This window comes from Trachinotus anak, unplaced genomic scaffold (assembly GCF_046630095.1).
Source record: "Trachinotus anak isolate AG129_WGS33_773 ecotype Australia unplaced genomic scaffold, CSIRO_AGI_Tana_v1 ptg000019l, whole genome shotgun sequence".
Classification (NCBI taxonomy): Eukaryota; Metazoa; Chordata; class Actinopteri; order Carangiformes; family Carangidae; genus Trachinotus; species Trachinotus anak.
The window spans coordinates 406,830-432,525 of record NW_027273870.1 but is presented as its reverse complement, the minus strand read 5'-3'; the positions used below and the strand labels follow the sequence as shown (position 1 = coordinate 432,525).

The 25,696-nt window shown below is 42.9% G+C and overlaps 4 protein-coding genes and 1 long non-coding RNA gene across 6 annotated transcripts; 2 read left to right on the top strand and 3 right to left on the bottom strand.

The window, feature by feature from the left end:
* Nucleotides 1–170: 170 nt before the first annotated feature.
* Nucleotides 171–4,602, bottom strand: LOC139636924 (arf-GAP with dual PH domain-containing protein 2-like). The gene is made up of 11 exons (XM_071505357.1): nucleotides 4,291–4,602; nucleotides 3,613–3,743; nucleotides 3,097–3,188; nucleotides 2,714–2,802; nucleotides 2,473–2,585; nucleotides 2,197–2,343; nucleotides 1,891–1,974; nucleotides 1,738–1,800; nucleotides 1,460–1,537; nucleotides 1,019–1,247; nucleotides 171–891 (listed from the first exon to the last, which is right to left on the bottom strand). The coding sequence occupies exons 1-11, from the start codon at nucleotides 4,376–4,378 to the stop codon at nucleotides 863–865; spliced, it is 1,143 nt and encodes a 380-aa protein (XP_071361458.1). The 5' UTR covers nucleotides 4,379–4,602; the 3' UTR covers nucleotides 171–862.
* Nucleotides 4,603–5,337: 735 nt separating this feature from the next.
* tefm (transcription elongation factor, mitochondrial) lies at nucleotides 5,338–7,994 on the top strand. The gene is made up of 5 exons (XM_071505358.1): nucleotides 5,338–5,496; nucleotides 5,806–6,293; nucleotides 6,561–6,710; nucleotides 6,889–7,067; nucleotides 7,254–7,994. The coding sequence occupies exons 1-5, from the start codon at nucleotides 5,454–5,456 to the stop codon at nucleotides 7,516–7,518; spliced, it is 1,125 nt and encodes a 374-aa protein (XP_071361459.1). The 5' UTR covers nucleotides 5,338–5,453; the 3' UTR covers nucleotides 7,519–7,994.
* Nucleotides 7,920–13,809, bottom strand: atad5b (ATPase family AAA domain containing 5b). The gene is made up of 14 exons (XM_071505354.1): nucleotides 13,178–13,809; nucleotides 12,838–13,095; nucleotides 12,675–12,771; nucleotides 12,492–12,574; nucleotides 12,179–12,327; nucleotides 11,207–11,378; nucleotides 10,782–11,056; nucleotides 10,576–10,669; nucleotides 10,433–10,497; nucleotides 10,037–10,235; nucleotides 9,812–9,936; nucleotides 8,900–9,726; nucleotides 8,409–8,567; nucleotides 7,920–8,169 (listed from the first exon to the last, which is right to left on the bottom strand). Exons 1-14 carry the CDS (start codon nucleotides 13,653–13,655, stop codon nucleotides 8,091–8,093), a joined length of 3,060 nt encoding a protein of 1,019 aa, XP_071361455.1. The 5' UTR covers nucleotides 13,656–13,809; the 3' UTR covers nucleotides 7,920–8,090.
* Nucleotides 13,810–14,012: 203 nt separating this feature from the next.
* On the top strand, nucleotides 14,013–16,270 carry LOC139636926 (uncharacterized). Its single transcript, XR_011694489.1, has 2 exons — nucleotides 14,013–14,645; nucleotides 14,871–16,270. It is a non-coding gene; the product is annotated as an uncharacterized lncRNA (long non-coding RNA).
* suz12b (SUZ12 polycomb repressive complex 2 subunit b) lies at nucleotides 15,189–25,598 on the bottom strand. 2 transcript variants are annotated; one of them, XM_071505355.1, is made up of 17 exons: nucleotides 25,263–25,598; nucleotides 24,870–25,014; nucleotides 24,342–24,388; nucleotides 24,129–24,193; nucleotides 23,887–23,955; nucleotides 23,604–23,653; nucleotides 23,262–23,347; nucleotides 22,927–23,158; nucleotides 22,584–22,689; nucleotides 22,388–22,493; nucleotides 22,037–22,214; nucleotides 20,666–20,754; nucleotides 20,185–20,328; nucleotides 18,781–18,938; nucleotides 18,209–18,407; nucleotides 17,456–17,535; nucleotides 15,189–17,129 (listed from the first exon to the last, which is right to left on the bottom strand). In XM_071505355.1, exons 1-17 carry the CDS (start codon nucleotides 25,275–25,277, stop codon nucleotides 16,817–16,819), a joined length of 2,082 nt encoding a protein of 693 aa, XP_071361456.1. In that variant the 5' UTR covers nucleotides 25,278–25,598; the 3' UTR covers nucleotides 15,189–16,816. The 2 variants fall into 2 exon arrangements, with proteins under 2 accessions (XP_071361456.1, XP_071361457.1); XM_071505356.1 differs by having other exon boundaries at nucleotides 20,666–20,751.
* Between the last annotated feature and the right edge of the window lie 98 nt (nucleotides 25,599–25,696).

Sequence of the window (25,696 nt, the reverse complement as noted above, 5' to 3'; positions counted from 1 at the left end):
GGTAATTCAGGGTCAGTTTTATCACCAGGGCCCAGATGGTATGACAACAGAGTTTCTCCCATTTTTGGTGCATTAGATATGTATTAATCATAAATTATTGTGGTGAAACGCACTATGAAAGCACAATATGAACAGAAGTAATACAAGCTTAAAAACAGACGGGGTGTCAAGTCTGGTACAGGTGTTGCCTTTCAGTTTATAATGTGTTTTACAGTATTAAGAAACAAATTTGTTAATAACTCAGGGACCACAAACTCATTGCCAAATGGTGAACCTGGAGCCTTCAGGTCCCCTGTGCACTTTAGGGCCCTGTGGCAGTTGTCCACTTGGCCTTGTATATCACAATAACCTGCCCTTGATAATAAATGCTGATATAATCCTCAGTATACTGTATCTGCACAACTGAGAAGGAATATGCACATGTATTCCTCTAAAATGGTGAAATGTGAAAAGCAGGAATTAGTTGTGGATCAAATTTATTCAACTCTTGAAAAACTTTCGGTTTCAAATATATACACAGCTAAAATACAACAGTGTAAGACAAACAGTCCCTGTTTTTAATAAATACAATATATTGTTTCAGTGTATTCATAACATGATGCGAGGATTCTGCTTCTGATGTGCTTGGATCTACAGTCTCAGCTGGGACAGCAGCTTCTCCAAAGAGTCACAAGAGTCTTAGAGTCTTTGTCAGTGGTGTTGAACTCTCTTACCAGTAATAAGAGAGTGTGAGTTTGTCTCCATTTTTTTATTCCCACTGACAGAATTAAGAGTATCACTTTCAGTCTGTTATGTCCCAAAAGGAAACTTCCTCTTTATTGTATCCTGATATTTTGCACATCAGCAGGTAAAACTGTTCCAGTCATTTCCCTCTTCTTAAGTTGGCTTCATCTGTATCAAAGACACAATGAAAGAAAGAGTTTGGACTCTGTGGCAGAAAGTAAGTCACTATTAATTCTCATTTATGCCGTCTGCTAAGCACAGCTGTCCTGCACCAGGTGTAAAATCAGTATCTTACTAGCATAGTCCTCTGGGGTCATGGGTTGAGAGATGACCTCCCTTAGTGCCTCCAGCCACTCCCTCTGCTCCTGCTCCAGCTCACACATGAACAGAAACTCCCTGCATGGAGTCTGCAGCGTGATGCCACAGTGCCACCGGCCTCCCCTCGAGCTCTTGCTGCTGCTCTCTGACACAGAGTAGTTGTGGCTCTCTGAGCCAATGAAGACAGCACCCAGCTCTGTAGCATCCTGACAGTGAAAACGTGCAGCACGGGGATGTGCTCAGTGAAAAACATGGCAGTAATCAATTCAAACAGAAACACTGGAAAATACAACTGGTTGGATGCATTATTATTTTACTTTTTAGAACTAAGTAATGAAATCTTTTATTTTTGAATGCTTTGGTATTTTTCACTTTTCACACACAGTGTAGACACTATGACACATTCTCTGTTCTTTACCAGAGGACTTTTAAAATACAGAAGCTTTCTGTCCATTGAGCACAGCGTGAACCACCTCTTCTTGAACGGCTCCCGTTGCTGACAAAAAAAAAAAAACAGATAAAGAGGGACAGGGAGAAAGAAAGAAAGAAAGAAAGAAAGAAAGAAAGGAAGGAAGGAAGAAAGAAAGAAAGAAAGGAAGGAAGAAAGTCAAAGCAAAGAATCAAATAACTCTGTCAGATGTAGCAAAGGTAAATAAATGCAATGATTTCTGTATTAAATTAAGGAAGCTGACAGACCGTTGGGCCAGTTTTCTCCATGTATCCTTCCTTCAGGCAGTGTCTTGTTAACTGAGGTATTAACTGTGTAAGGAAACACAGGAAATGCAGTTTAACACTGTACAGTAGTTTAACACTTAAACACTCTATCTGAGTAATGAAAAGTTGTCTCACATCATTAACTTGAAGAGCAGGGTGTTTCTTCTGGAGGTATGCCAGTCGTGTCGCCCGAATAGCATTGAATAAGGATACAATTACCTACAGAATAAGGCATCAGATCAAGGACAGTACAGCAGGACAACAATAGTGCACACCAACTGCTTCCATGCAGGTCTCTCTCTCTCTCTCTCTCTCTCTCTCTAACAGTAAGTGTGATTTTCAGAGGTAAGAGGCTCTGTTTGCATCCTGTATTTGCCAAGACAGGTACTTTATCTGTTCCAAATGTGAATTAAGTAGCACAGCTACAGTAGTTGAGCTCACCTGACCCTTCTCATGGTAAACAAACAGGTTCCTCGTACGCTTGTCCTGCAGGTAGGTTATCTGCAGACCGTGAGCATGACCGACCTTCTCTGGCTGGAAAACTGCATTCAGATCCTTCATGCAGATGACAGCTTTGGGAACCTTGGACTTATATATATATATATATATATTTTTTTTTTAATGCGAGGGATAAGGAAGCGTTTTATAAGATTAGAAACAAACAGTTTTTGAGTGTATCCCAAGTATGCTCATAAAACATTGTGGACAACTACTCACATCCTCTTTAATGAAGTATCTGAGGGTGAAGTCTTTCCGGGACAACACGAAGATCCTCTTAAGAAACTGCTTGTTGTCTTTTCCCTTCTTCCATAGTATTGACTCAAATGAATCTGAATCAGAAACATCATATAAACAAAAGGGGATGCATCTTGTGATGTGTACAGAAAGCAAATGCTGATTCAGACATGTTGCTGAAAGGCAGAATATCTTCTCGTTAGTATCACAGCAGGATTATTACCTGAGCTATAAACTTGGTGAAAGTAGTTATTTTCTCCTGTGAATTCTCTTCTTTCATACTTTGCGCGGATCCACTGATCCTTGAGAACACTAGAAGCAGAGCAAGACAGTCATTAACGTTTCCTCGTGGATGAAACATGAGGAAAAGTGTTTAAGTAAAAACACTGAAGCCACTGACAACATGTAGACCTGTCATTGATAATAGCGTCTTTAGCAGAAGCTCCCCCTCAGCACCCAACCCTCATTGTTTGTTCCTCTTTCTACACACTGCCTGTGCAACAGGAGCGCTCCACTCCCATTCACTAATCAGAGTATTTGTCGAGTCTTCACTTTTCACTTCCACTGAGCCAGTGAGGTGAATGGCTGGTACAAGCGGTCACTCACATGCAGTCTTTTTGCTGTGGGCGGTAGAAGAAGACAGGGACGCACTTCTCAAAAATGGCTTTGGCTGCAGAATTTCCCCTCTCACGCATGAACTGAAACACAGAATTTAAAGGTTATACCAAGAGAAAAATTATTCAGGGTTATGCAACTAATTTGGAAATCCAGCTTTGCTTTGCAACACAAACCTCATGAGATTATAAACAATATATAAAACAGATCAGAAAATACTCTTCAGCAATTACCTATGTGTCCACTCACATTTAGCATTAACACAGTGGACAGATTCACTTTCGCGATTCAAAATTCAAAGGTTTTAATTGTTACATGCTCATTCAATGTGTGCGGTGAAAGGCAGGGTGATGAATTAGGAAAATAAATCTACAAAAATGAAATTTAAAAAGACTTAAAAAATGCAAAATGCAACTGTCAATATATAAAAATGTAAATGGAATAAATATTAGATATGTGATTGCTAAATAAGCTATAATAAGATAAATTCTAACTACAAACATTCACCTCTACCAGCGAATCTTCCCAGAGATCCAGACGTATGGATTTCACTTTGCTGACATCGGGCAAATTGCGATGCATCCCTGAGCAGTTCAGGCACACGAAGATACCAAGAGTGTAGGAGGCCCAGTCAGGATCTGTGTGCAAAAGTGATCACAACATTTACTCTGTAAGAGGGAACCAAACACAGCACAAACTCTTGTTGTTTGACAGAAAAAAAGTCGTTTCTGGGCAAATGTAGACCACAAATATACATGTAAATTTGACAATGAAATAAACCAAAGTAGAATTTGTTATTTGTCTTTAAATGTATTTTCTCTTTCTCTTTCAGACAAACACACACGCTGTATTAACTGTCTTTAGCAGTGATGGCGAACACAGTGTTGGGAGTTGCAGGAGGAACAATGAGGTCATATCAGAGAATACACAGCAGCTCCACTTCCCCCTCATGAAAGTTTATAATCAAACGTGAATTGGCGATAAAATATTATGTTGGAGATAGTTTAACAAACAACAGTACTAGTACTATTCTTCACACTTACATAAAGAAAACACACTTATTCATACAGAAATCAGGTATAATGGTCTTTTGTATCGTTGAAGAGTTAAGCAAACATGAAACAATGCTGGTGTCCTGATTAAAATGTACAGATTTTGGTGAGGGATCTTCGTCAGTGTACTCACCAGGAGCTCCACAGTCAGCACACAAGTTGTTACCTGGCTGTCGCACCAAATCCAGCAGGAGTTTGTTATTTCTTTCCAGACTGGCCATAGGTGAAGGTAGATTGCCTCTGTTAGAGCTGAGTCCCAACAAGAAATAGTATTAACTCCATGTTGATTCTACACAGTCCATGGTGCAGAGCTATTCTGCTCTGTAGGAGGTGAAAAACATCATTTCTTCTCGCTGACCAGTGGCCCAGCATTTCCTCTTAAAAGCACAGCATCATGCAGTTTATTGTTCTGCACACAAACGCCGAGGTCCAGAAATAACAGAGAAAGGAAGTGAAACAGACGTAACAGGGTGAATGACTTACAGTATCAGGCTGATAGACTTGTATGTAGTTTGTTTGTAGTTTGACTGGTGTGGGTGAGGTGTAGATTGTACTGTAGATGTAGAGGCTATCAAAAATGCAGGGTAGACATAACAAGAACATTTATAATTAGAGTCTATGTAGATAAATACACTGAAGTATTAATACCACTCTTCTGTCATCTGTAAAAAACTAAATTTTAAATCTATTTAAAGATGTGATGTTTTAAAGGTCCTACACATCTGGCACACTGAGCTGATTTCACTTATTATTAAACCTGATTAGACTTTGAGACCATGTGGGTGTGCACAGACTGTGCATAACTGACACCTTCCTGACCCTCCTGTTAAGCTTTCATGCACTTGTTATGGCACCTTCACATTTTTTAAATTATTATTATGGATTTTGGTGATCTCATCCCAGCGTAGCTTTACCCAACATCAACCTGAGAACCTGCAGTGTTGTGGAGCAGTGAACTAGTAGTTTAACTACATTTTGCAGTACCTTGCTGATGGTTCAGCCACATTCACATGTGGAGGTCACTTTGGAGCCTGCAGTTTGTGTTATTCTCCCCTCAGTGATATAAATGGGTATGATAACGTAAAAAATATGTATTAATGCAGCACCATGTGTATTGGTGAGTTTGGTCCCCGCTAAACACGATAGAAGAAGAAGCACCCCGGAACCAATGTAAAGCGGTGTTGTTGTGCTGCGCCGGTCGATTGTAAAGCGTCGGACAACAACCGGAGGGCAGAGTTGTTGTAACTGCATGATGTTGTAGCTAAAACGATCGATTATTGACTTGAACCAACGACAATGTGGGTCGCCAGGCGATTTCTGTCGTCGGTCGCTCAGAGAAGTGGGTTTTCACTGTGCAACGTTTTGTCTTTTACTTCCTGTTTGCACAAATATCGAGCTACAGACTGCTAACGTGAAGCTAGTTTAACTTAGCTAGTTATAAATGCTAATTTAAACTTCAAAAGGTTGTATTCATATTTTAGTTTGATCTGTTTTAGACCTTCTTTGGTTTTCCCGCCTCTGGGTCTGACATATTCAATTGACTTTATACTCAGTTGTTGTAGAGAGTCAAAGCTTTTTAAAGGTTAAACTCTGCTAAATGTGACCGCTCGGTTTATCTGCTGTATTTTCCCTCCCTGTGCTTCCTCAGGTCAGTGTGCGGGGCAGCCTGGTTTATTCCGTCGCCCTAAGCTCGGCTCCCTCCCTGACCTGGAGCTGCGGTACCTCCAGTGCACATGCTGCTGGAGAAGCCGGGTTCCCGTGGCCGGCTTTGAGACCCTGAACGCCGCCCTCTCCTCGCCTTCTGAGCCCTGCAAGGAGGACGGCAGCAGACCTCTGGACCATTGCTACACCCCCGAGCAGCGAGACGCCATCCTCCAGCTGCTCAACACCGCCTCACCGTCGGAGCTGGGCGCCGTCAAGCTCCTCAGAGGCCGCAAGTTACTCAGCCTTGTGGAGTACAGGACCAAAAACGGACCCTTTAAAAGTCTGGAAAGCGTGGTGAATGTACCGCTGTTGAAACACAAAAGTGCTGTCATAGTCTTCAATTCCATCCTCAACCCGGTTAAGAAGGAGAGGAAAGTGAGGATACAGCTGGCCAAGTTCATCAGGCCAGAGGTAGACAGGTCCTGGCTGGAGGTGAGGTTTGCTCCTGTGTGCACGAATTTAATGGTCATTTTCAGCCAGGGACTCAATTTACAGTGGATTGGCTGGGCAGGTTTCATTCATCACCCATTTCTCCATAACTGTGACTGTGTTTGGGTCTGCATGACATGCAGCTGCTGGTATATCACCAAGTGGTGTAGGTAGATGACTCATGTCCGACCTCTGGTGTTTGTGATAGTTTTGGTGCTCGTCTCATCTTCAGTATGACCGCTCATCATGACTCTGCATGTCTTTACTCAGGAAGCCAACTCCATAGTGTCAATAATATGTGGGACTAATAAAATCGCCTGGGCTCATGTGGACCGTGGGATGACTGTACTGAATTGGCAGCACCTGGACTGTCCTAACTTCTTGAGAGGAACATACATGGCTTCTGCTTACTTGAATGACGTGAGTATGACTTTCACAGTCCATGTTACTGAATATTTACACTGCGACTTGTTGGATGATGTGACAGCCATTGTCCTTGTGTTTTTACTTTGTTACTAACATTTGATTGGAGCTCACTGTACAGAATCTAAACTCATATCCACCTGCACAATTTGTAATTTTTCTCTTCTGCCAACAGGTTTCTGCAGCAGTGTCACTCCTCCCTTCTGCTGACTTCTACATTATAGAGAAATCCTCAATCTCAGTCCAGAATACTGCTCTGTTCCCCATTATGGCACACATGAGAACGGTGGAGGCCATGCTGTTTGCTCTGCTGGAGCCAAAAAACCCAGCGCCAGAGTCCAATATTCCTCCCAGGTGGGAAAAAGTGGTTTCATGTCAATAATGTTTTCAACTTCAAAATGCACCATCATATCATATAAATCATTCATAATGATATTTAATACCAAACATGCTTCAGCTTTTAGTTGTTTGTGATTCTGTCCGGTGAAGTGTGCACTTTAAATCCCTCTTTAATTTCTTTCTAACTTCCTTCCTTTGCAGAGTTTTGAACATGATGCGAACTGCCGTGGGACGCCATTTTGGACTGATGGTGGGTGAGTGTCGGACCAGCGGGGCTCAGACAGTGCGACAGCTGATGACAGAGTCGGTGACGCAGAAGATTCCCAGGATAAACTTTCCCCATGAGCTGCTGGTCAAGTACAGGAACTCCTTCCAGATAGGGAGCAGAAGAGGAGGAGAGGAGCTCTGCGATGCCCTGCTTCAGGCGGTAGCTTTTTACGAGCTGCTCAGTGAATCTTCCACTTAGCTGCCACCTGGACTGAACTCGCGCCCCGACCGTGCACCTCATTCACTAAAACTGACCTCCTGGGTGGCATTCTGAGCCCATCTGAATCCATGAACAGAGATGGTGGTGGTTGATGGCATATTTAAAGTATTGAATATCTTATGGTTACATCAAACACTCTAATGGTGTTTTGTTATTTCTAATGTTGAACTTGTTGATTTGAACACTTGCATAAGCTAACTGCTGTCAGCCATCTATCTGCTGCTGTCTGAGGATTTTCATTCAAGTTGGTTAGTGTTAGATTTTATGCACTAACTTTTTACAAATTAAAAAAAAAATAAAAAAAATGTTGTCATCAGCAACCCATGTCTGTATGTGAACGATCATTTAAAAAAGGGATAATCCTAAAAGAATTGAGATAATTTAAAAAAAATATTTTTTTATTTACTCTTCATGGTTGTACTTATATGTAAATAAAACCTGGTCATACATCTCAAGTGTGTTAAATTCATCTGAAAAACAGTACTCAGTAAAATGAATGCACAGTAAAATAAATATTGACAGGAGTGGAGTGAGGTAGTCCAGGTTCTTCTCTAAGAGAAATCTTCTGCCAGGAGCTGAAAAGTTGACTTTGACAGGCCCAGGTGTGCGCTGCTGAGGTAGTTCAGACACCTGTTGCAGGGGACAAATTATTTGGATGTATGATATCACAAAAAGTTATGATTGCATTGTGAAAGCAGTGGGACTTAAATTACAGCCATCATCTGCCTCCCAGTGTCACATTAACCACTCTGATGTTACATTTCATTTATTTATAATGACCCACTAAGTGTGAAATATTCATTATTTGAACTGAAGACTGTGGACCTCTGACAGAATGAATCTAAACCTGTGTGCTGTGTCTGGCTCACCTGGTTGACTCCTCTTTCTGTTGCTGTGCTACATGAAAGCGACAGATGGAGCGGAGCACCGGCATGTAGTCAACACTGACAGCTTGTCTGTTTCCCAGTAGGCTGAGGGATTTACTGCTGAGCACTTTCCTGCTCAGCTCGTACCTTCTCTGGGACACACTGGAGGGAGAGGCACAAGTGTAACGTGGTGAAAAACAAACATTTGTTTTGCTTTGGCTCTTCCAGATTCCAGAGAAATGAGTGATTCATGTAGCTGGAAAATGCTCTTTTCGTACATTTTATGAAAACATAGCAGCCAAATTCATCCACGTGCCTCATCTCCTTAAAATCCACAGGAAATCTGACATCCAAATGACTAAAGGAAGCTTATGGAAGGACAACTCAAGTCTAAACAGGGCACAAAACCTGTATTGGTCATGTTACAAAGTGAAATACCAGATAGTAAACTATATGGATCAGATTTCAAGAGTTGAGGTGGAGAACAGACTCACCCTGGTGCGCACAGAGGTTGAGAACTAAATCTGAGGCTCTGTCTTTTAGAAGTGGTGGGGAGGGTCAGTCTCTCCACCAGCCTCTCCCACTTTTTGTCCTCCACTTCCTGTGTGTATTTTCGGGCTTGGGTCCACGCCTCAGACACTCGCCACCAGCATCTGTGAAAGCCCAGGCCTTCAGCAGCAGCCTGGATATCCAGCAGCCTCTCCTGGCTGCAGCTCCTGCCCCCCTCCTCGCTCATCTCATCCAACAGGCCGTCCTTCATCTCTGCCCCCGTCCAGACAAACGCCTCAGGTCTGCAGGAGCCTGAAACCAGCTGTGCTGCAGCGGGCAGAGTGACATCAAGGTACGACATCAGGTCAAAGAAGTCACTCAGGGCGTCTAAACAGTCAGTTGTCACTTTGGCTGATAGTTGTTCAGTCTTGTCACTTGAACTGGGGGGTCTTGAACGAGCCCCCTGTAATGATAACGAGGGTCTCTGAGGTCTGTTTGTCAAAGTGGAAGATGACGTGGTGTCAAACACCGTTGCAATATATTTCCTTCGCCTAAGCCTGGAGATAGTCCTCACAGGTTTGCTGCTGGTCGCTGACGCCGTCGGACTGACACTTGGATTGAGCTGCTGGAGGTGAGGATCAGGGTCAGGGGGGGCCAGCTCACCCTGCAGCCCAGAACAAGACACCTTGTCCAGGTGGTGGACTGAGGTTCCCTTGGTGCTGATGGGTAGAAGGAGTTCCAAGTTGGTGTAGAGAAGAGGCACACCTCCTCTCCAGCTCTCAGCGAGGAGCCTCAGGAGCTCGTTGGCGTCTGTTTCAGTCCAGTGCTGACTCTGAAAAATCAAAGACAATTTATTGACAAAGTGCATTTTTCTTTGGGGAAAAGCTTAAGAAGTTTATATAGATATGGACACTTGCCTTTAGAAGGTTCAGCAGTTTGCTTTGGGTTACAAGGTGGAGACCTAGCATGCTGGCAGTGCAGCCTGTGTCACATGGAGGAAGACTGGAGTCTAAATTGTCTCTGACTTCAGCATCATTTGAGTCTAGATTGACAAACGGTGAAATTCCTGTAAATCCGTACCAGTATTGAAAGTTTTTAGTAACAAAATCTGTGTCTATAAGGGGCTTTGATGTGATACTTACACCGTACATGAGTGGACTGTTTAGGAAAGCCTCCACCCTGAGATGCCCGTCCTCCACCACTGTGCACCCAGAGCTGCAGCTGCAGCAGAGAGCGTCTGACGTCCCCACAGGTGAGTTGGAGGAGGCTGCGAACATCATCCAACTGCAGCCGCACATTCTCAGCCACACACAGCAGCTGCAGGTAGCTGCAGACAGTCGCCTTGGGACAGGGGGAGTAGGTTCATGACAAACTGGGTCGTTTTTGAGCTAATGCGTCTGCATGTGTAGCAGACTGAGTAGCCAGCAGAGTTTGTTTTTTTGACACGAACATACAAGAAAAGCGTGGCGCTCCTTCAGGAAACGTGTGGGCTTCACACTGAAGTTGTACGAGAATGCAGAGATAAAAATGTGACTCACCACTGATGGGGTTTTGAAAATGATTTCCTCCAAGCTGCAGTTGAATCTCTCTCTGAACAAGGGGTCTAAAGAGGACATTTACTTAGCATCACAGCTTGTCTTCAAATCTATTCTCTTCTAAATTACACAGCGTGTCCATTTACCATTGGTGGTCAGAATGACTGGCCTTTTAGTGGTTGTCATGAAAGTCTTGATGGCTGCGAGGAAACCAACATCATCACTGAATATGACATCAACCTGTGGGAGCAGACAGTTGCAAACAGATCAACGCAGACCCAGCATGGGATGTGTGCAGCCTCATACCCATGAAATTATAGGTCTTACAGCGTCCGGCTGCCAAATGCTTTACCTCCTCAAACAGAATGAGTGATGTGGCTGTCGTTCTGCTCCGTGGCCCTGTTTGATCACAGCCTGGTGATGGGCTGCCCGACTTCTTGCTGTCTGGTTTCTCAGATGGCGACAGACCACCAAAGTGTAAGTGATCTGCTTTGGCTTTCATCTTAAAGTAGTTGGCCAAAGTGACTGTGGCTGGATTAGCTTTTCCTTTGCGATGAGAGCGGCCAAACTTCTGTGCTGTCCTCTTTTTTGTGGTAGAGATGACATTTTTAGGAGGCAGTGTTTTTCCTGTTTAAAAAAAAATACAAATGTCTGTTAAATACGTTAATATGTCTCTGAAGCCTCCATTACTAAACTACACACATCAGTTTTTAAAAAAAACTTTTTTCACAACACAAATTGCTGCAGCCTTGTCAGTCTTTGTTAGTCATCTCCTACCAGGTAAAGTCTCAGGTTTAGGAGCGCAGCTGCTTGTGTTGTAGTTGTTGAGGTAAGCTGGTCTCAGTGGATCCTTGCCCGAAGTCTCCACTAGGTGGGACTGGGTAGCCTCCGTCAGCTGGGACAGAACATGGCGCCCGCTGCGCTGTGAGGAGCAGTTCACCTCAAACACCTTCGATTAAAGAGGAAAAGAAAAAGTTAAATGACGACTTCTCTTATCCAAGTTGACATCCAGGCGATTACTTGTCATGAAAACAAGCTACAACCTGGTGAAGCTGAGTCCCAGGAAGGGCCACAGACCAAGTTTCATGTTGAATGTGCCCTTGTGACTTTTCTTTTTGAATAATAAGTGTTGTGGTTAATAATCTCACATTTCAATGAGCTGCAGGAGCACGAGATCAGATGGAAATATCTGTAATCTGCTCATCTGAGTAAAAACTTTTCTGTGTAGAACAGAAAACGAGTCCTCAATGGCCAGAAGAGTAAGGATACAGACACATCACATACTGGCTATTTTAAGTAATGGATCATTTTGTCAAGTCGTCAGTGGTGTAGACACTGATGAGTGAATAATTTCAGACTGCATGTATAATAATTGTGCTGCTGACAGACACTATTTTGCCAAATAGCTTTTTAATAACAAAGTCTAAAACATTATTTTTTATTTTTATCAGTTATTTCTAGCGAGTCTATCCATGAGGCCAGTTTTCCATTATTGTGAGTTGCGTTTATGTGTCAACTTTCTCAGGTAAATTTATGATTCAATCAAATATGATGCCGTTTTTATAAGCAATAACAAACAGGTTCTCCTTGGCTGGGAGATCTTATTATTCTAAGGAAGGGACAGTTTGGATTAGATTCGACACGTGTTCATGTTTGATGTCTGATGTTACATTACTCTTTGATGGAAATGATGGTTTAAAGATATTAATACAGATGCAATTATCGGTGGACCTCTTCATAAATTCCAACCTTGAAGCCAAGCTCCTGAGCGCAGGCGTACACTGAGGCAGTCTTCCCCACCCCCGGAGGTCCAGTTATCAGCAGGGTGTTACACAGTGGGTCCTCTCTGTCGTCCTGTGCACCAGCCTCACCTTGGAAGTCTCCACAGTCCCACGAGGCTGCACAGGAGGACAGTCGTCACTTTCCCCCCCAAAAATCCTCGGTCATTAAAATAAAACTCTATTTATGTGGACACACAAAAGTAGGCAGAGTTGTGACAAACATTTGGTCACAGCTCATTAGAAGTCTGACCCTGATATACGAGCAAAGGTCATGCCCATACCACTGCTGTTATCTTCATCTTTCCTTTCCGCCATTTTTCTCCTCTCGTCACGGTCGGCTCTGAGTTTCCATTTCTTCAACCAGCTGAATTCCAGACAAAAACCAAAAGAAAAAGTTGTGCTCGCACTGATTTCGAGTGCAATACGTCAGTGAAAGGGTCAGAGAGCCAATAAACAAACCTCACCTGTGTAATTTATGCACTGAGACGGAGTTACCGATGACTTCACCTGAGTGCTGAGGACTGTACTTGTCTGTCCAGAGAACATCCTCCAAACTGGATCCTAGACAAAAAGAGAGAACTTTCATTTTCTGCTATTGAAAGGGCTCAAAAACAACCTGGGGGTTACCTCTGTGGAGAACATCACAGGGTGTGGGAGGCTGGCCAGCAGGTTGTGTGTCCTCTGGCTCCCGCTGGTTCACACAGCTCCCCCCCTGCTGCCTCAGCGGCTCCTCCACAGGGAGCACGGTGCTGTCCTGGGCCGGCGGCGCTGACAGGGGACCCTGATCCGTGTCCGGGAGACCACACCTCAGACGCTTGGCCCCCCTCTCAGAGCGCTCATCTCCTTTCCTCTTCTCTTTTCGGTGGGTGTGCAGGGGGTTTCCCGCTTTGTACGGGAAAGAGGAGAGTTTTGAGTGAACAGAGAGAACAGACAGTCAGATCATGACCAGGCTGTGGCTCAGTCTCACCTGTGGATCCAAAATCCTGCGCTTCTTCGCCTGCTTTCCTCTGCAAGGCGCCGAGCACTGTGTGCACCGGAAAAGCTGCACTGGATGATCTGGCTTCTTGCAGACAGCTGTGCAGAGAGGGGGGGGGCAGCTGTGCTCTGCGGGCAGACGCAACACACCTGTCCTCCTGTCTCAGGTGAGATGCTGCAGATGCCGGGAACCGACGCTGACCTCTCACCTCTTGCTCCTCAGAGGGAGCAGGGCCTGGTCTCTGGTCACCATCACTGCGCCTCCTCCTCTGGATCTGCCGCAAGAAAACGGGCGCGATTCTGGTGTAAGCTGCGCCGCAGGTGTGATTCCTCTGCCCCTGCAGTGGTCGAGCCCCGGGCTGGGGGGGGCGGGTGGCGCAGCTCGGCTCTGATAACACCGCCCCCCCCGCCTCTCTCCGTGCACTGACTGCAGCCTCACAGCTTTGGCTCAGAGTCGCTTTGTTTCGCATTGCAGAGAAACTCAAACTGTCCGGATGCGTTTTGATTTCGGCGCTTGGCGGTCATGCGTGATGGATCGTGACGTCAATTTGTGCGACGGTAACTTTAACTAAGCTAAACTACATCTTAATTTTCTTTTACACGGACCCGGCGAGCTAAGAAATCACACCATCGCCTGATTAATGAAAGTGTAAAAAGCTAAACGCTGCATTAAATTCCTAAACGCTCCGAAAACGTCCCGCCTGATGTGAGTGACGTCAAAAGAGTGCGCGGTTTAAGTGTAGCCAAAGATCGTTTATGTGCAGACAAACTACACAGATGCTCTCTCCCACAGTTCATAGCAAGTGATTTCTCCAGGCACCCAGAAATCAGTGCTGAAGAGCGGAAATGATTAGTCGATATGTTTGTTAGAAAATCAATAGCCGACTATTTTTATAATCGATTAATTGTTTAAGTCGTTTTTTTAAAGCAAAAATCTAACCAATGTTGGGATTTTCTCTCTCAGTAACAGTGTAAATGGGTTTGTGAACAGTTTCTTGGCTTTTATATGACAGTAAAATCAAAATGTGGGTGTTTTTGACTGCTGGACTTTAAGGAATAATAACAGCTATTTTTCTATATTTTCTGTGGTAATTACACAGAGAAAGTAATTAATTAAAAAGTAAGCAGTAGAAGTAAATTATTTGATTAAACAAAACACTACGACAAGGTAGTTCAATATAAACTAAATCAGTTAAGGTCAAGGTCAAGTCATACTTAATATTTTACCTCAAAGGTGCAAATCTCCTACAAATTTAAATTTGGGCCCTTGGGCAGTTGTCTGCTTTGTGCAGCTGGTAATCCGGGCTTGGATATAAAACCATCCTTTCAGCCAGGTGGTTCTTCCCATCAACCAAGGGTCACTACCTGTGAAGGGATTTCCTACCTGAGCAGCATGACGCCGAGGGCACATTGAGATCCGGCTACTTTCCCACGTTAATGAAGAACCTGGAACCTGCCAGGTAAGGGGAACGTTCATTTTAAATGCAGAAACATCTTCAGTTTAAAAAGCTCATGAGGCATCGTCATGATGTACCTTCTCATTTTGTTTACCTTTCAGGACACGCCTCTCTAAACCTCAGCATAATAACCAAACATGTGACACGTCTTGAACTTGACAGTTTCTTCTTTACCTTGTTGACACAATAGTCTCAGTTCATTAGTCACTTACTTTGTTTGTTCTCCAGCTTTGGACGGTACGCCTGTTTAATTAACCTGCATCTGCTGATAAAGACAGGTTGCAGCATTCAAACGCTGCAGAACAAGTGAGTTTTTATGTTGAGACGTCGTCTATTCAACCATGTCACTTGTCTTTTACTGAAAAAGGAAAATGTTTCATTCTATATGTGAAAATAGTTGCATGAACTGTTAATGTATAATTTTTAGCCTGGAGTGAATGAAATTAATCAGACCAGGTTATTATACGAGAATGACAAAGCAGAGACCACGATAGAGAGAGAGAGAGAGGGAGAGAGAATGGCTAATGTCCAGAAATCGACCATAAATAAGGTCAAATGCATTTTATTTCTTTAAATATAAAAATCCCCTTAGCCAGAGTGTACAGTTCACAATTTTAACAGGGTGTTTTGACAACATTGATGAATATGTCTCCCTTTATCCAGATGAATACAGAAACCCTCTATGAACAGTGGAGGGAGAAAAATATATTGTTAATTTGGTTGTCCACAAGGGAAGTCTGATGAAATAATGAATGGTGATGATCACCAATTTATGTGCACACTACAAAACACAACTACTGTTTAAAAAAAAAAAAAAAACTGGTTATGGAATGAACAAAAGAAAAGATACTAAAAAAATACACAGAACTAAGAGACTGATGAAAATATTCCCCTTTGGCATAAACTGCACCTAACAGAACAGACCCAACCATCCAATAAACAGCATATTGCTTTGAGAGAAGAACAGCAATCTGTTAATTATTGGATTCAGAGCAGGGCACAGCTAAACATTTGATGTAATCACGTGTGTACACATTTCTGTCAATTAGCTACCGATACTCAGAACCCATGTTAAAAAACAACATGACCAAACCTCAATGTGAAAAACAGGTGCCTGTATCGTCAGAAAACTCTTGACTTTTGTGTCTTCAGTGCTATGCACTCTACACCATACATGAGATGATGTGCTGCTGGTTGTTTCAGTAAGTCTTAGGAAAAAGAAAATATTCAGAAAAGTTCATTTCCCTGGCTTTCCTTGAGCTATGATCAATGCAGGCCAAAAGGCTTAGGGGTGATGAAGTAGGAGTTTAGCCTGGACTCAAATCTCAATTTATTCTCTTGTCCAGGATCCAAGCTTACAGTATAACACTATTGTTGTGGCAACCTACCAACAAAACCCACAATCCATCTGGGGGTCCTAACACAGGCTTTATATACTCCAAACACTGATGCCAAGTGTGGATTTTTACTGTGATGTTCTCTTCACTGTAAATCTCTTCAAATTAAGTGTCATTCACAACAGTGAAATCAAACCCACTAATGTTTCTCCACTGAGGACAGTGGAAAAGCTGCATTCAACATTTGGCGCAGCATGATTTTAAAAAAACAAACAAAAAAAAAAAAAACAATTTCAAGGTAAGCTTTCTAAATACAAACACCAAGTGCTAAAATAATCAGCTAAAAGGATAAGTTTTCAACAAGATTATTGTGTATGTGTACAAATAATCAAGAGTGACAATGTTACCAGTACAGTTTTAACTGTAGTCTTGATACAGTTGTCTATAACAAGGACATACCAAAGGCAGTCGTGCCACATCAGAGGAGTCTCAGTTTGTTCACTCTCTCACCCAAACACAGATACTTCAGTGGCTCCTACAAAATGCATATTAAGTAGGTTCAACTTACATCATCCAGTCCTCAAATTCCTGGTTTGTGTAGCTGTGGGTGATTCACTTTTATATTGTTGATATTTGGTTCAGTTCTCAAGTTCCAAAAACTTGTTTACCTTGTATACTGGTCTGCTTTAGGTCAGATCCTCCACTGACCAGTTCTCCCACCTATCTAAGCACCAAATGGTTGGTAATGTTCATTGAAGAAGACACAAAAAAAACCCAAAAACAAAACAAAAAAAAAAAAAAACAACAACAATCATTGTTCCGTCCATCCAGCCTGCATCAGTCTGTTAACGCGCTTTTTGTCCTCTTGCCCTGCTTCCCCCCACTGGAGGTGACGGCGTTGCCGTTGCAGGCTCCTGCTGGTACCAGAGTCTGGTCCTGCTGCTCCTCCTCAGTGTCCGGCAGCTCTTCTTGGATCTGCCGCAGACGGGCCATGGCACGGTCGATGGTGGCTGTGCTCACCAGGTTGAAGTCATGCATGCTGACTAAATGCAGGAGGAAGTTACGGCAGAGGTTGCGGCGGATGACGTGAGCACCACGGTTCTCCACAAAAAGCATGATGGCCTGATTCATCTGGTTGTCTGCTATGAAACTGCAGGGAAAACAGAGCACAGAGCAGCGTAGAGTCAAGTGTTTCCATAGATAGTTTGGACAGGAGTGGCTGCACAACATATACAACAGTATAGTTCTACTGTATATTTGACTAAATGTTCTTGATTTCTTTTGAATCCTGTTTGGACACCGTTTAAATAAATAACCAACAACAGTTTCCTACAGCAACAAAATTTAAGTTACCAGTCAAAAATAACATGACGACATCATATACACATGAACAATAATTATATTGCTTAAATATAAAATACTGTATCAGGATCAAATAGTGTCGACCACTTCTCACTACTGCTTTATAGAACGTACCCATGTTTCATGACATGCAGGTTCCACAGCTTCATCACCTCCTTCTCTCCCTCATTCACATCTGTGAACTCATCCAGTTGCTGCAAGAAAGAAATTTACAAATTACAACACCTGATTCAATATGAACATCGTCATCTCGCCCAGTAAAAAAAATATACAATGATCATTTCATTTAAGGTATTTTCTGTTAGTCCTGATAGTGAAACTAATAGTGGCAGAGACTTTTTCTACAGCAAATCATTTTAGCAGGTCCAGGAAATCAATACTGAAGTGATAAAAGTGTGGTGTATGGGTGTAAGATGAGCTGAAGAAGCAACAGTGTTGGCAACAGTTTTTGCTCTGAGCACCTTTTAGTCATTTATGGGGAACAGGCACGACCCAAATGGTTTGACTCTTTGTTGCCATGGTGATCCGACACCAAAAATCAGTATTCAAAAGCTTTATCTTTATGTTTTTCCCCTCCTCTTAAAAAATTCTCTCTAAGCTCCTCAGAAACACTCGAACACAATCACTTTTATTCCATCTGATTGTTCAAGTTTCCTCACCTCTGTCAATTTTCATTACACATTCTCCTTTGGTAGATATCATTACTGGACTCTTGCATCAATAGCTGCTGCTTCAACAGGAGGAAACAACATGAGAAGTTTCCTCTTCGGCAGCTTCTGGACCTTGAATGGTGTCTCTATATAAATGGTGCTTCCTTTTTATTCAACAGTGAAACCAGCCGAAGTGACTGAACTAACGGTTTCTCACCGTGGCAGTCTTCTCTCTGAGCCACTCTGGATCTCTCTCATCCTCACTGTCCACATCCATCTCCTGGGGCCGCAGGGGCATGCAGCTGTCACTGTGGAAGTAGAGGCGGTTGTGTCCGCTGACGTAGGTCCTCTGCTGCTCCAACTCTCCGTCCTCAGACTCCAGGAACTCCGACAGACTCGGTTTAGTCCTCTTGGGCCTAGTGGAAGGGGAAGAAAACAAATCCTGCATATACACCATTTACGCTAGAGTTTCAAATACTGACACTTCAGTTCCCTCAGTGCAGGCATCACGTCTATTTTCAGTGCTTTATTCACAAACTCTAAATAAATAACCTGCTGATCTGTTTAGGGTCACCTTCTTCCCAGATGCCTCACTGTTGAATCTTTAAACCAGCTCATCGCTCATGAATAGTTCATTAAAAGTTAATTCAGCTGATTACAAATTCATCACTGGGCTGGACTGAATGAAAAGCCAATTAAAGCGTTCATTTAAAATCGGTTCATTACATTTTCTGACATGCGCTGACTTTGAACATGAAGACTGCTGTTGAGCAAAGGTCACATGTTTACCTGCAAACCAGTATGTGAGTGACAGCAGTCCTCTTGACTGGGCCGTTGCGGCTGAAAGCAAAGCCTGGTTGGCTGTGGATGTCCTGAGGGTTGCCAACATATGAGCCGTCATAGCACTCATTAATGGACACGTCTATCCTTGCTCCTTTGGGGTCAGGCTGCAGAAGGTGATAAAAGATTAGTGAATTTCTACAGGAAATTGTATTCAGCAAAAAACACAGGGTCTGCTCAATGTGGCACCAGCTGTGGTTAAAAGTGTGATTTCTCAAAGGGTAAGTCATAACACGCTTTGCATGGCAAGAACAAGGTGCTCCAAGGATGCTAAAAGCATTGTCAGAAGGGTGGGGGGGTGGGGGGGGTGAACAAGCAGCAACTGGGTGCACAATTAAAAAGTAGGTGGGACCGACTAGTTTTCCTAGACCCCCTGTTAAACATGACTTGCCCTTTGTGGGTTGACAGGTGATTCAAATGACAGCTCCTAAGATGCTGAACTATTTAACATTTCCTCTTTGCACCGTGCGGCAAAAAAAATGGCCACATTGCAACGCTCAACTGAAAGTACAAGCTGCATTTCTTCCACTGAAATATGAGTTTAAATCGGTGTGGAAAGACCCTCACAGTGAACTCTTGACAGTCAGCTGACTTGGTGAAGGGATAGTGCAATTATTCAAATTTTTATGTAAAGTTTACTCATAGTTACTGCTGCAGCACCATTCAATTGTTTGGCCTGTTGTTCTATTCTTGCATCAATCAGTATTTTCTTTCTTTCCGACTCTCCAATTTTTCGGTCAATTGCAAGTAAAAAGTTAGCAGGTGTTGGCCTGAGGAGCTCCACCCAGTGAACACCAGGAAACTGTGCATTGTAGAGACTTCTCAGTAAAGCATCCCACCATGTCATAAATAGAAACCCCTGCACAAGTCAAAGTCACAGCCCTGCCTGTTCCCAGGAGTGTCTTCAACATAATTCACAACCTCACAGTTTGCTTGTAAAGCCTTGGTTATGTTTTTGACTGAGTCCGGAGCCGTTGTTACTTTTCCTCAACACAAATGTACACTTCACTACAAAAGCATAAGGCTGTTATTATACATTGATTATTATCAATAAATCCCACAAAAAAAGATCAAATGTATTTACTCTACTAACAAGCAGTGTTTATAGCCACAACCTGATGTAGCTTCAGTTCAGTTTATTCAGCTCAGTCTATTCAGTTTGCAAAGCAGAGTAAACGCAGAACCCCGTCTGTGAGCATGTGCAGTGCAGTCACAGCTTCACAAACACACCAGAGCTACCGTGCAGCATCTGTAGTTATCATACGCTTATATTTAAAAATTGCTTGAAATCAGGTGGTGTCTTACAAATAGTCATGAGTTACTCACAGACACACGACCACTTGAATCTCTTACCACATAGCTGAAGATGAAGCGGGAGTGGGAGAGTTTGAGGTGTTTGAGCAGGCTGTAGAGTTTGCTGCAGTTGAGCGTACACCAGGGGCAGTGAAGATCATCTCTTGCCTCTGTCTGCTGCCGCGTGTTATTGTTATACAGGAACTGGGCAGGGGCAAATCACATTAGTAACTACAGGTGAACCAGAGAAAAACAACCTACAGCAAATGTAAATGGGTGATTCTAACAGTGCTGGATATCTTCAGTTACTGTCACATTTGATAACCACAACCTAACAGAGTAAACAATTCATAGTGTGAGCTATTATTATTTTACTGTGTCAGAGTCATGATTACATGTGACAGTACTTCAAATCATTTTTTAAAAATGGCTGCAAAAAAGCAGACCACAAAGACATTTTGTTGTTCAGCCACCTCACCAAAGGACTGTTGTAAATCAGTGTCCCAGGCCCAGATGTATTCCTTCCTATTGTGTAGTGTACCTGATAAAATATACGTAGCTTCTGCCGCGGCTCACACGGGACCTGCTCTTTCCTCGTCTGAATGTCTGTGCTGACTGACTCTTTCACTGCTGACGGGAACAGATGGAGAAGTTAATTCTTGGAGAATCACCAAATAACAAATTCTGTGGATTGATACATTCAACATGTATTTGAAAACTTGTAGAAAACTGCACCGTTTTCTAATAACATCAAAATTTGAAATTCTGAAGTCCCTTTCAGACATGGAGCCTGTAACTGCTGGCTTCATCTACCTGTTAAAGCGATGGGTTTGAGACATTAGAACAGACCGTGGGTCTCTGCAGGTCCTGTAAATGTTCCATAAAGGCTCTGTTCAAACATGACACGGCCATTATGGACAGACCTGCAATGCTTGTGTCATACGTGACATTTGGTACTAGAGAAGAAGCACAAAAACCTCATTTCCTTCCCACCATCATGACAGTGCTGCTCAAGAACTATGGTGAGTTGCAATGTGATGATAAGATGGAAGAAGAGTGTTTACAGCTGTCACAGGATTTTAAAACTTTGTTTGCAGTTAAATGTTCCTCTGTGAGTTAATTAATGACCATCATGCATCATGAGAGCTGAAGGTAGGCCCGACCCCACTTCTCATTGGCAAATTTAATTATTCATTAGATATAACATATTGAATTCTGCTGCCCATTTCATACAGCCCAAACAGAGCTAAAAATGACTGTTGTGTAATTCCCATTTACGTTTATGTTGTGTGTGCATGTAGGCATTTTTACAGGATATTCATACACAGCAAATCAAAATAAAACATAAAAAAACTGGTAAAAATGACCTTTGTGACTACAGAAAAGTGAGTCATGGCCTTGTCCAAGCACTGACGCCAACATGTAAAGTTGCCAGCACATTTAAGCAGTGAAGTACATGTCTGAAAGGGACTCAACAGTTATGACTCAGAGTACATTTTGCCAGGTTCAGTTACAAATAGACCATCCTACACAAATACCACGGTGGGTGAAAAAGAGAGAAAAAAGAAAAGAAAAAAAAAAAAATCCAGAACCATGACCCATTCAGCTTTGCTCAGATAATCTGGCATTAAGCAAATTATTTTTCATTTGATGTTCACTATGAATAGTTTCAAAGTACTTTTAATAAAGCAGAAGGTGGAATAGTAAACTGTTTATGTCCCCCCGCCCCTTGTCGTTCATCATCTGTGGATGTTTCTGCCTCCTGCTCTTAAATGTAATTCAAGATGTAATGAAGGATTTGATAAAAATGGATGGTTCAACTCAAGAATACTGATACAAAACAGCGTATATCTCAATCAGCCTGATCTTCAAAGAAAAATTCAAGATACCCAGTGGTGTTTTCTTCACTTACTCATGAGGGCAGCTCGGTGGTTGCTGGTCCTGGTCTCCATGGGGCTGGAGCTGTCTGAGTTACGGGTAGCAAGGGGTTTTGCGACGGGGGCAGTGGACTTTCCGCTGGCATCACCTGTCCAACGCAGTGTGAACTGCAATGTGGGTCCCTGAGAAAACGTCTCAAATGGTGGCAGTCTCTGTGGGACAGTCATTCAGTGCAATGGTCAGTGACGTCGCGTGGAGGTGTAAAGACGACAACAAGGTCACGCAAAAGCAAGAAATCTGGTATTTAATTCACAGGTTTGTGTAACTCAGATGTGATAAATGGAGGCATGTACTTCTTGCAGACACATGTACAAACCCATCCTACCTTCCCATCAAGAATGGTTTCCCATGTGGCTTGCTTCTTGCTCACGGGGCTGTCCTCCATCCCTTGCATTGACACCTCGTACTCCCCATCCAGCAGCTGCAATCTCCTGCAGAGGAAAAAAAAAACAGAGCCCATGAATCAAGGGTGTGTGATGGTAAAAAGGAAAGATTTTACAACTTGCATCACAAAATTTTACCTGTTCTTATCAAAGACAGTCATCTGTGCAACATATGTCTCTGTTGTTTCTCCCTCCTCTCTATGGGATGAACTTCTCTTCTTTCTACTGGGAGTATCTGTTACATCTGTGCGCAAAATAATAAGAGTACAAAAATAGAATAATTTAGAGTGAAACAAAATCACATTCAACCAGCAACTGTTAAATCTATCATTATTTTTAGATGATGGGCCTAGAGAAAGACTGGCTCCTCACAACCAGCAGCTTGCAGTGGCACCAACCAAAACGCACTGTTAAAATCATTCACCCCAAAACAAACTGTACTTTTTCAAAAACGACACGCAAACGCCTTTGGACTTCCTACCAATGTTTTCGTTGGCTTCTCCGTTGACCAGACCATTAGTATCCCTCCTCCCTGTGCGCGACACCCTGAACAGGAGCGAATAGGACTTCACCATGTGGCTGTTGCTGGGCTCAAACTCGTTGCTGGAGACCAGTAAGGAAGGGTAGGAGCCAGGCTTGGTTTGGTTACTGTCAGGATTCAAAGGCACCTGCTTTTTACCTGTAGGCACTTGCTTTATCGGGCAGCTGACATCCTGACAGAAAAATAACCAGACGGAATTCATCAAAACAATCACTGGTTAGTAACAGCAGATGAACTGATTAGTGAGAGATTGGCAACATGATATTTTACTTTACCTTGCGTTTTTTATGGCAGACTTTGACAAGTAGCACCTCTAAGGACACGGAATTTTGTTCATTTTCTGAAATCTGAGATGGCTTTTCTGTGTTGGAACAAAGAGTTCAGCATCAATACTTTTGTCCACATCACTGCTGAGGAAAAAGTGTCCAATACTTTTGTCACTAGTATGAGTGTATCTTTGCACTTTTCTTTCCACGCAAAAACAAATGTTAAGTATGCTAGTAGTTGCTGACTGTCATTGGGTGGTGTCATGGCAACAAGTCCCTTACTTTGTGGGAGTTTCCCTTTGCACAAATATACTAAACACAAACAGATGGTGAAGAGTAAAGTCTGCTTACCATCCTTATGGAAGAACCCAGTGAAGGTTAACTGCAGATGTGAAGACAAGCTAAAGGGCCAAAAGAAAAATACACAGGTGAATTTGGATCATATCAAGGGCTCCAACTTTTAATATGAATGGTTGAATGAACAACATCTATTAATAAAACCACTGAAATTGTAGTAATAGATGCACAATTAAGAGACACAAATAGCGTTTGTGGGGGTCACTCCAATATTTCAATCCCTACAACTATCCAGCAATAAAGAGGCATCACATCAACTCCTCCAGAGCTGTGTTACCTTGGAGAATCCTGCTCTCCCTTCATCTTCTCCACTGTCTGCAACATGTCGTCCACTTTGAATGTTTTTCTGAGGAGGAAGGATTAAAGAAGGCACACAGTGTTAATTCATTAACACTGTGACAGATTATAGACATGTCAGATATGAGTTATCCTTTAAAACTCAGTTGGTGGATCTTTGTATGCAACACATGGAACCGTGTTCATAAATGACAAATAAAAACACACCACCAGGTTCCCTACCTCTTGGCATTTGTTCGACCGTTTCTGTGAGACATGAAGGTGAGCGTCCTGTGCAAAAATATGGGCTAAAAAAAAAAAATTTTTTTAATTAAAAAAAAAAAAAAAAAAAAAAAAAGGGAAAAAGGAATTCATTATTCAAATCACTCATTTAAAGCAGGCAGACTAATCAATAAAATGACTAAAGGAAATAGATATGTTGAATAATTCACTCACTGCAATCAAGTTCCTTGTGCGGAGAAATCTGTATATCTGAGTGGGTTCTGGGAATAGAGAAGAGATGTTATTGTGACATTTAATCTCGACACAGTGACAATCCCTCATCACCTGCTCGCATTCAATTTCTCTGTGTCAGCATCTAAGAAACTAAGCCAAATCATTACAAACACATGCCAATACATGGGGTGGTAACAGGTGGCAGCTTATGTGACAAAACACCCACCAACTGAAGAAAATCTGAGCAGATCACAAACAAAACCAGTCTTTATTCAGTCGTGTCAGTCAGTCTGATACCTGCTGCTAAGGTACAGTTATCATGATAGATATTTACTTATAACACACATCACCTGGGGCTCTCTTTGGACCTTATGGAGGCCTGTCTGCCAAAACCACATTTTGTAAACAAAATAAGTAAGAGTAAAGTTAAGCGGGTGTCTAAACGCTTAGTGAGAGCATGGAGAAATCATTCCCATGTTACAGAAGCAGAAACGCTGCGTTACAAAGTGAAGAGGGGTGAAATCTCACTTTCAAAGGCCTGTAGGAACAGCTCACGGTCGGCCTGAATCTGCTCCATCTTCGGCTTCTTCACAGAGTTCATCACGGCTGATGAGGCAGGGTACACGGCGCCGTTAGCTTTGCAACTCGCCCCGCTCATAATATGACCTGAACTCTGCGGGTGAGACAGCGACACACGTTAACACACAATCGTTCCTCAACAACCGGTGGCAGGACAACAAGTTAGCTTAGCAAACACTCGCGTTAGCAGTCGTGCTAACTAGCTCAGCTAAAAGCACAATGCTAACATGTTAGCTACCCTGGTATTTCAGCGTAGTATTTATCCGTTTGCTCTGACTACTGATAACGAAAAGACAAAAATCGGCATGTGGTAAATATTTGACATAAATAAAGGCAACCCACCCTGGCTGATGGCATTAATTTGTTAGCCTCGCTGCCTCCAGCACAAGCCTGGCAGACTCAACAGCAGAAACCCATGAAGATGAAGAGGAGGCGACGAGACGCTGGCTAGTTAGCTAGCAGAGCTAGCAGAGCTAGCATGGTTCACCAGAAAACAAGCCTGCGTCCGCCTGAGGACCGCCCGCATGCAGCTGCCACAGATCCCGTTAGGTCTCAGAGACGGGCCGAGCACCGGGACCTAATCTTTCACTATCTCGCAGGAATTTATCGTCGGTGTGGTTTCCTCCAGTTCGTACTGAACAACAGAGCCGTGCTCGGTTGTCAGCCAATGGGAGACGCGCTGAGAGAATCCGGCGCTGTGATTGGATGATGCGCTCCGGAGGTGACATACGACCCGCTCTCGCTTTCTGTGATTTTGCGGGAAATCGAGTTTATCA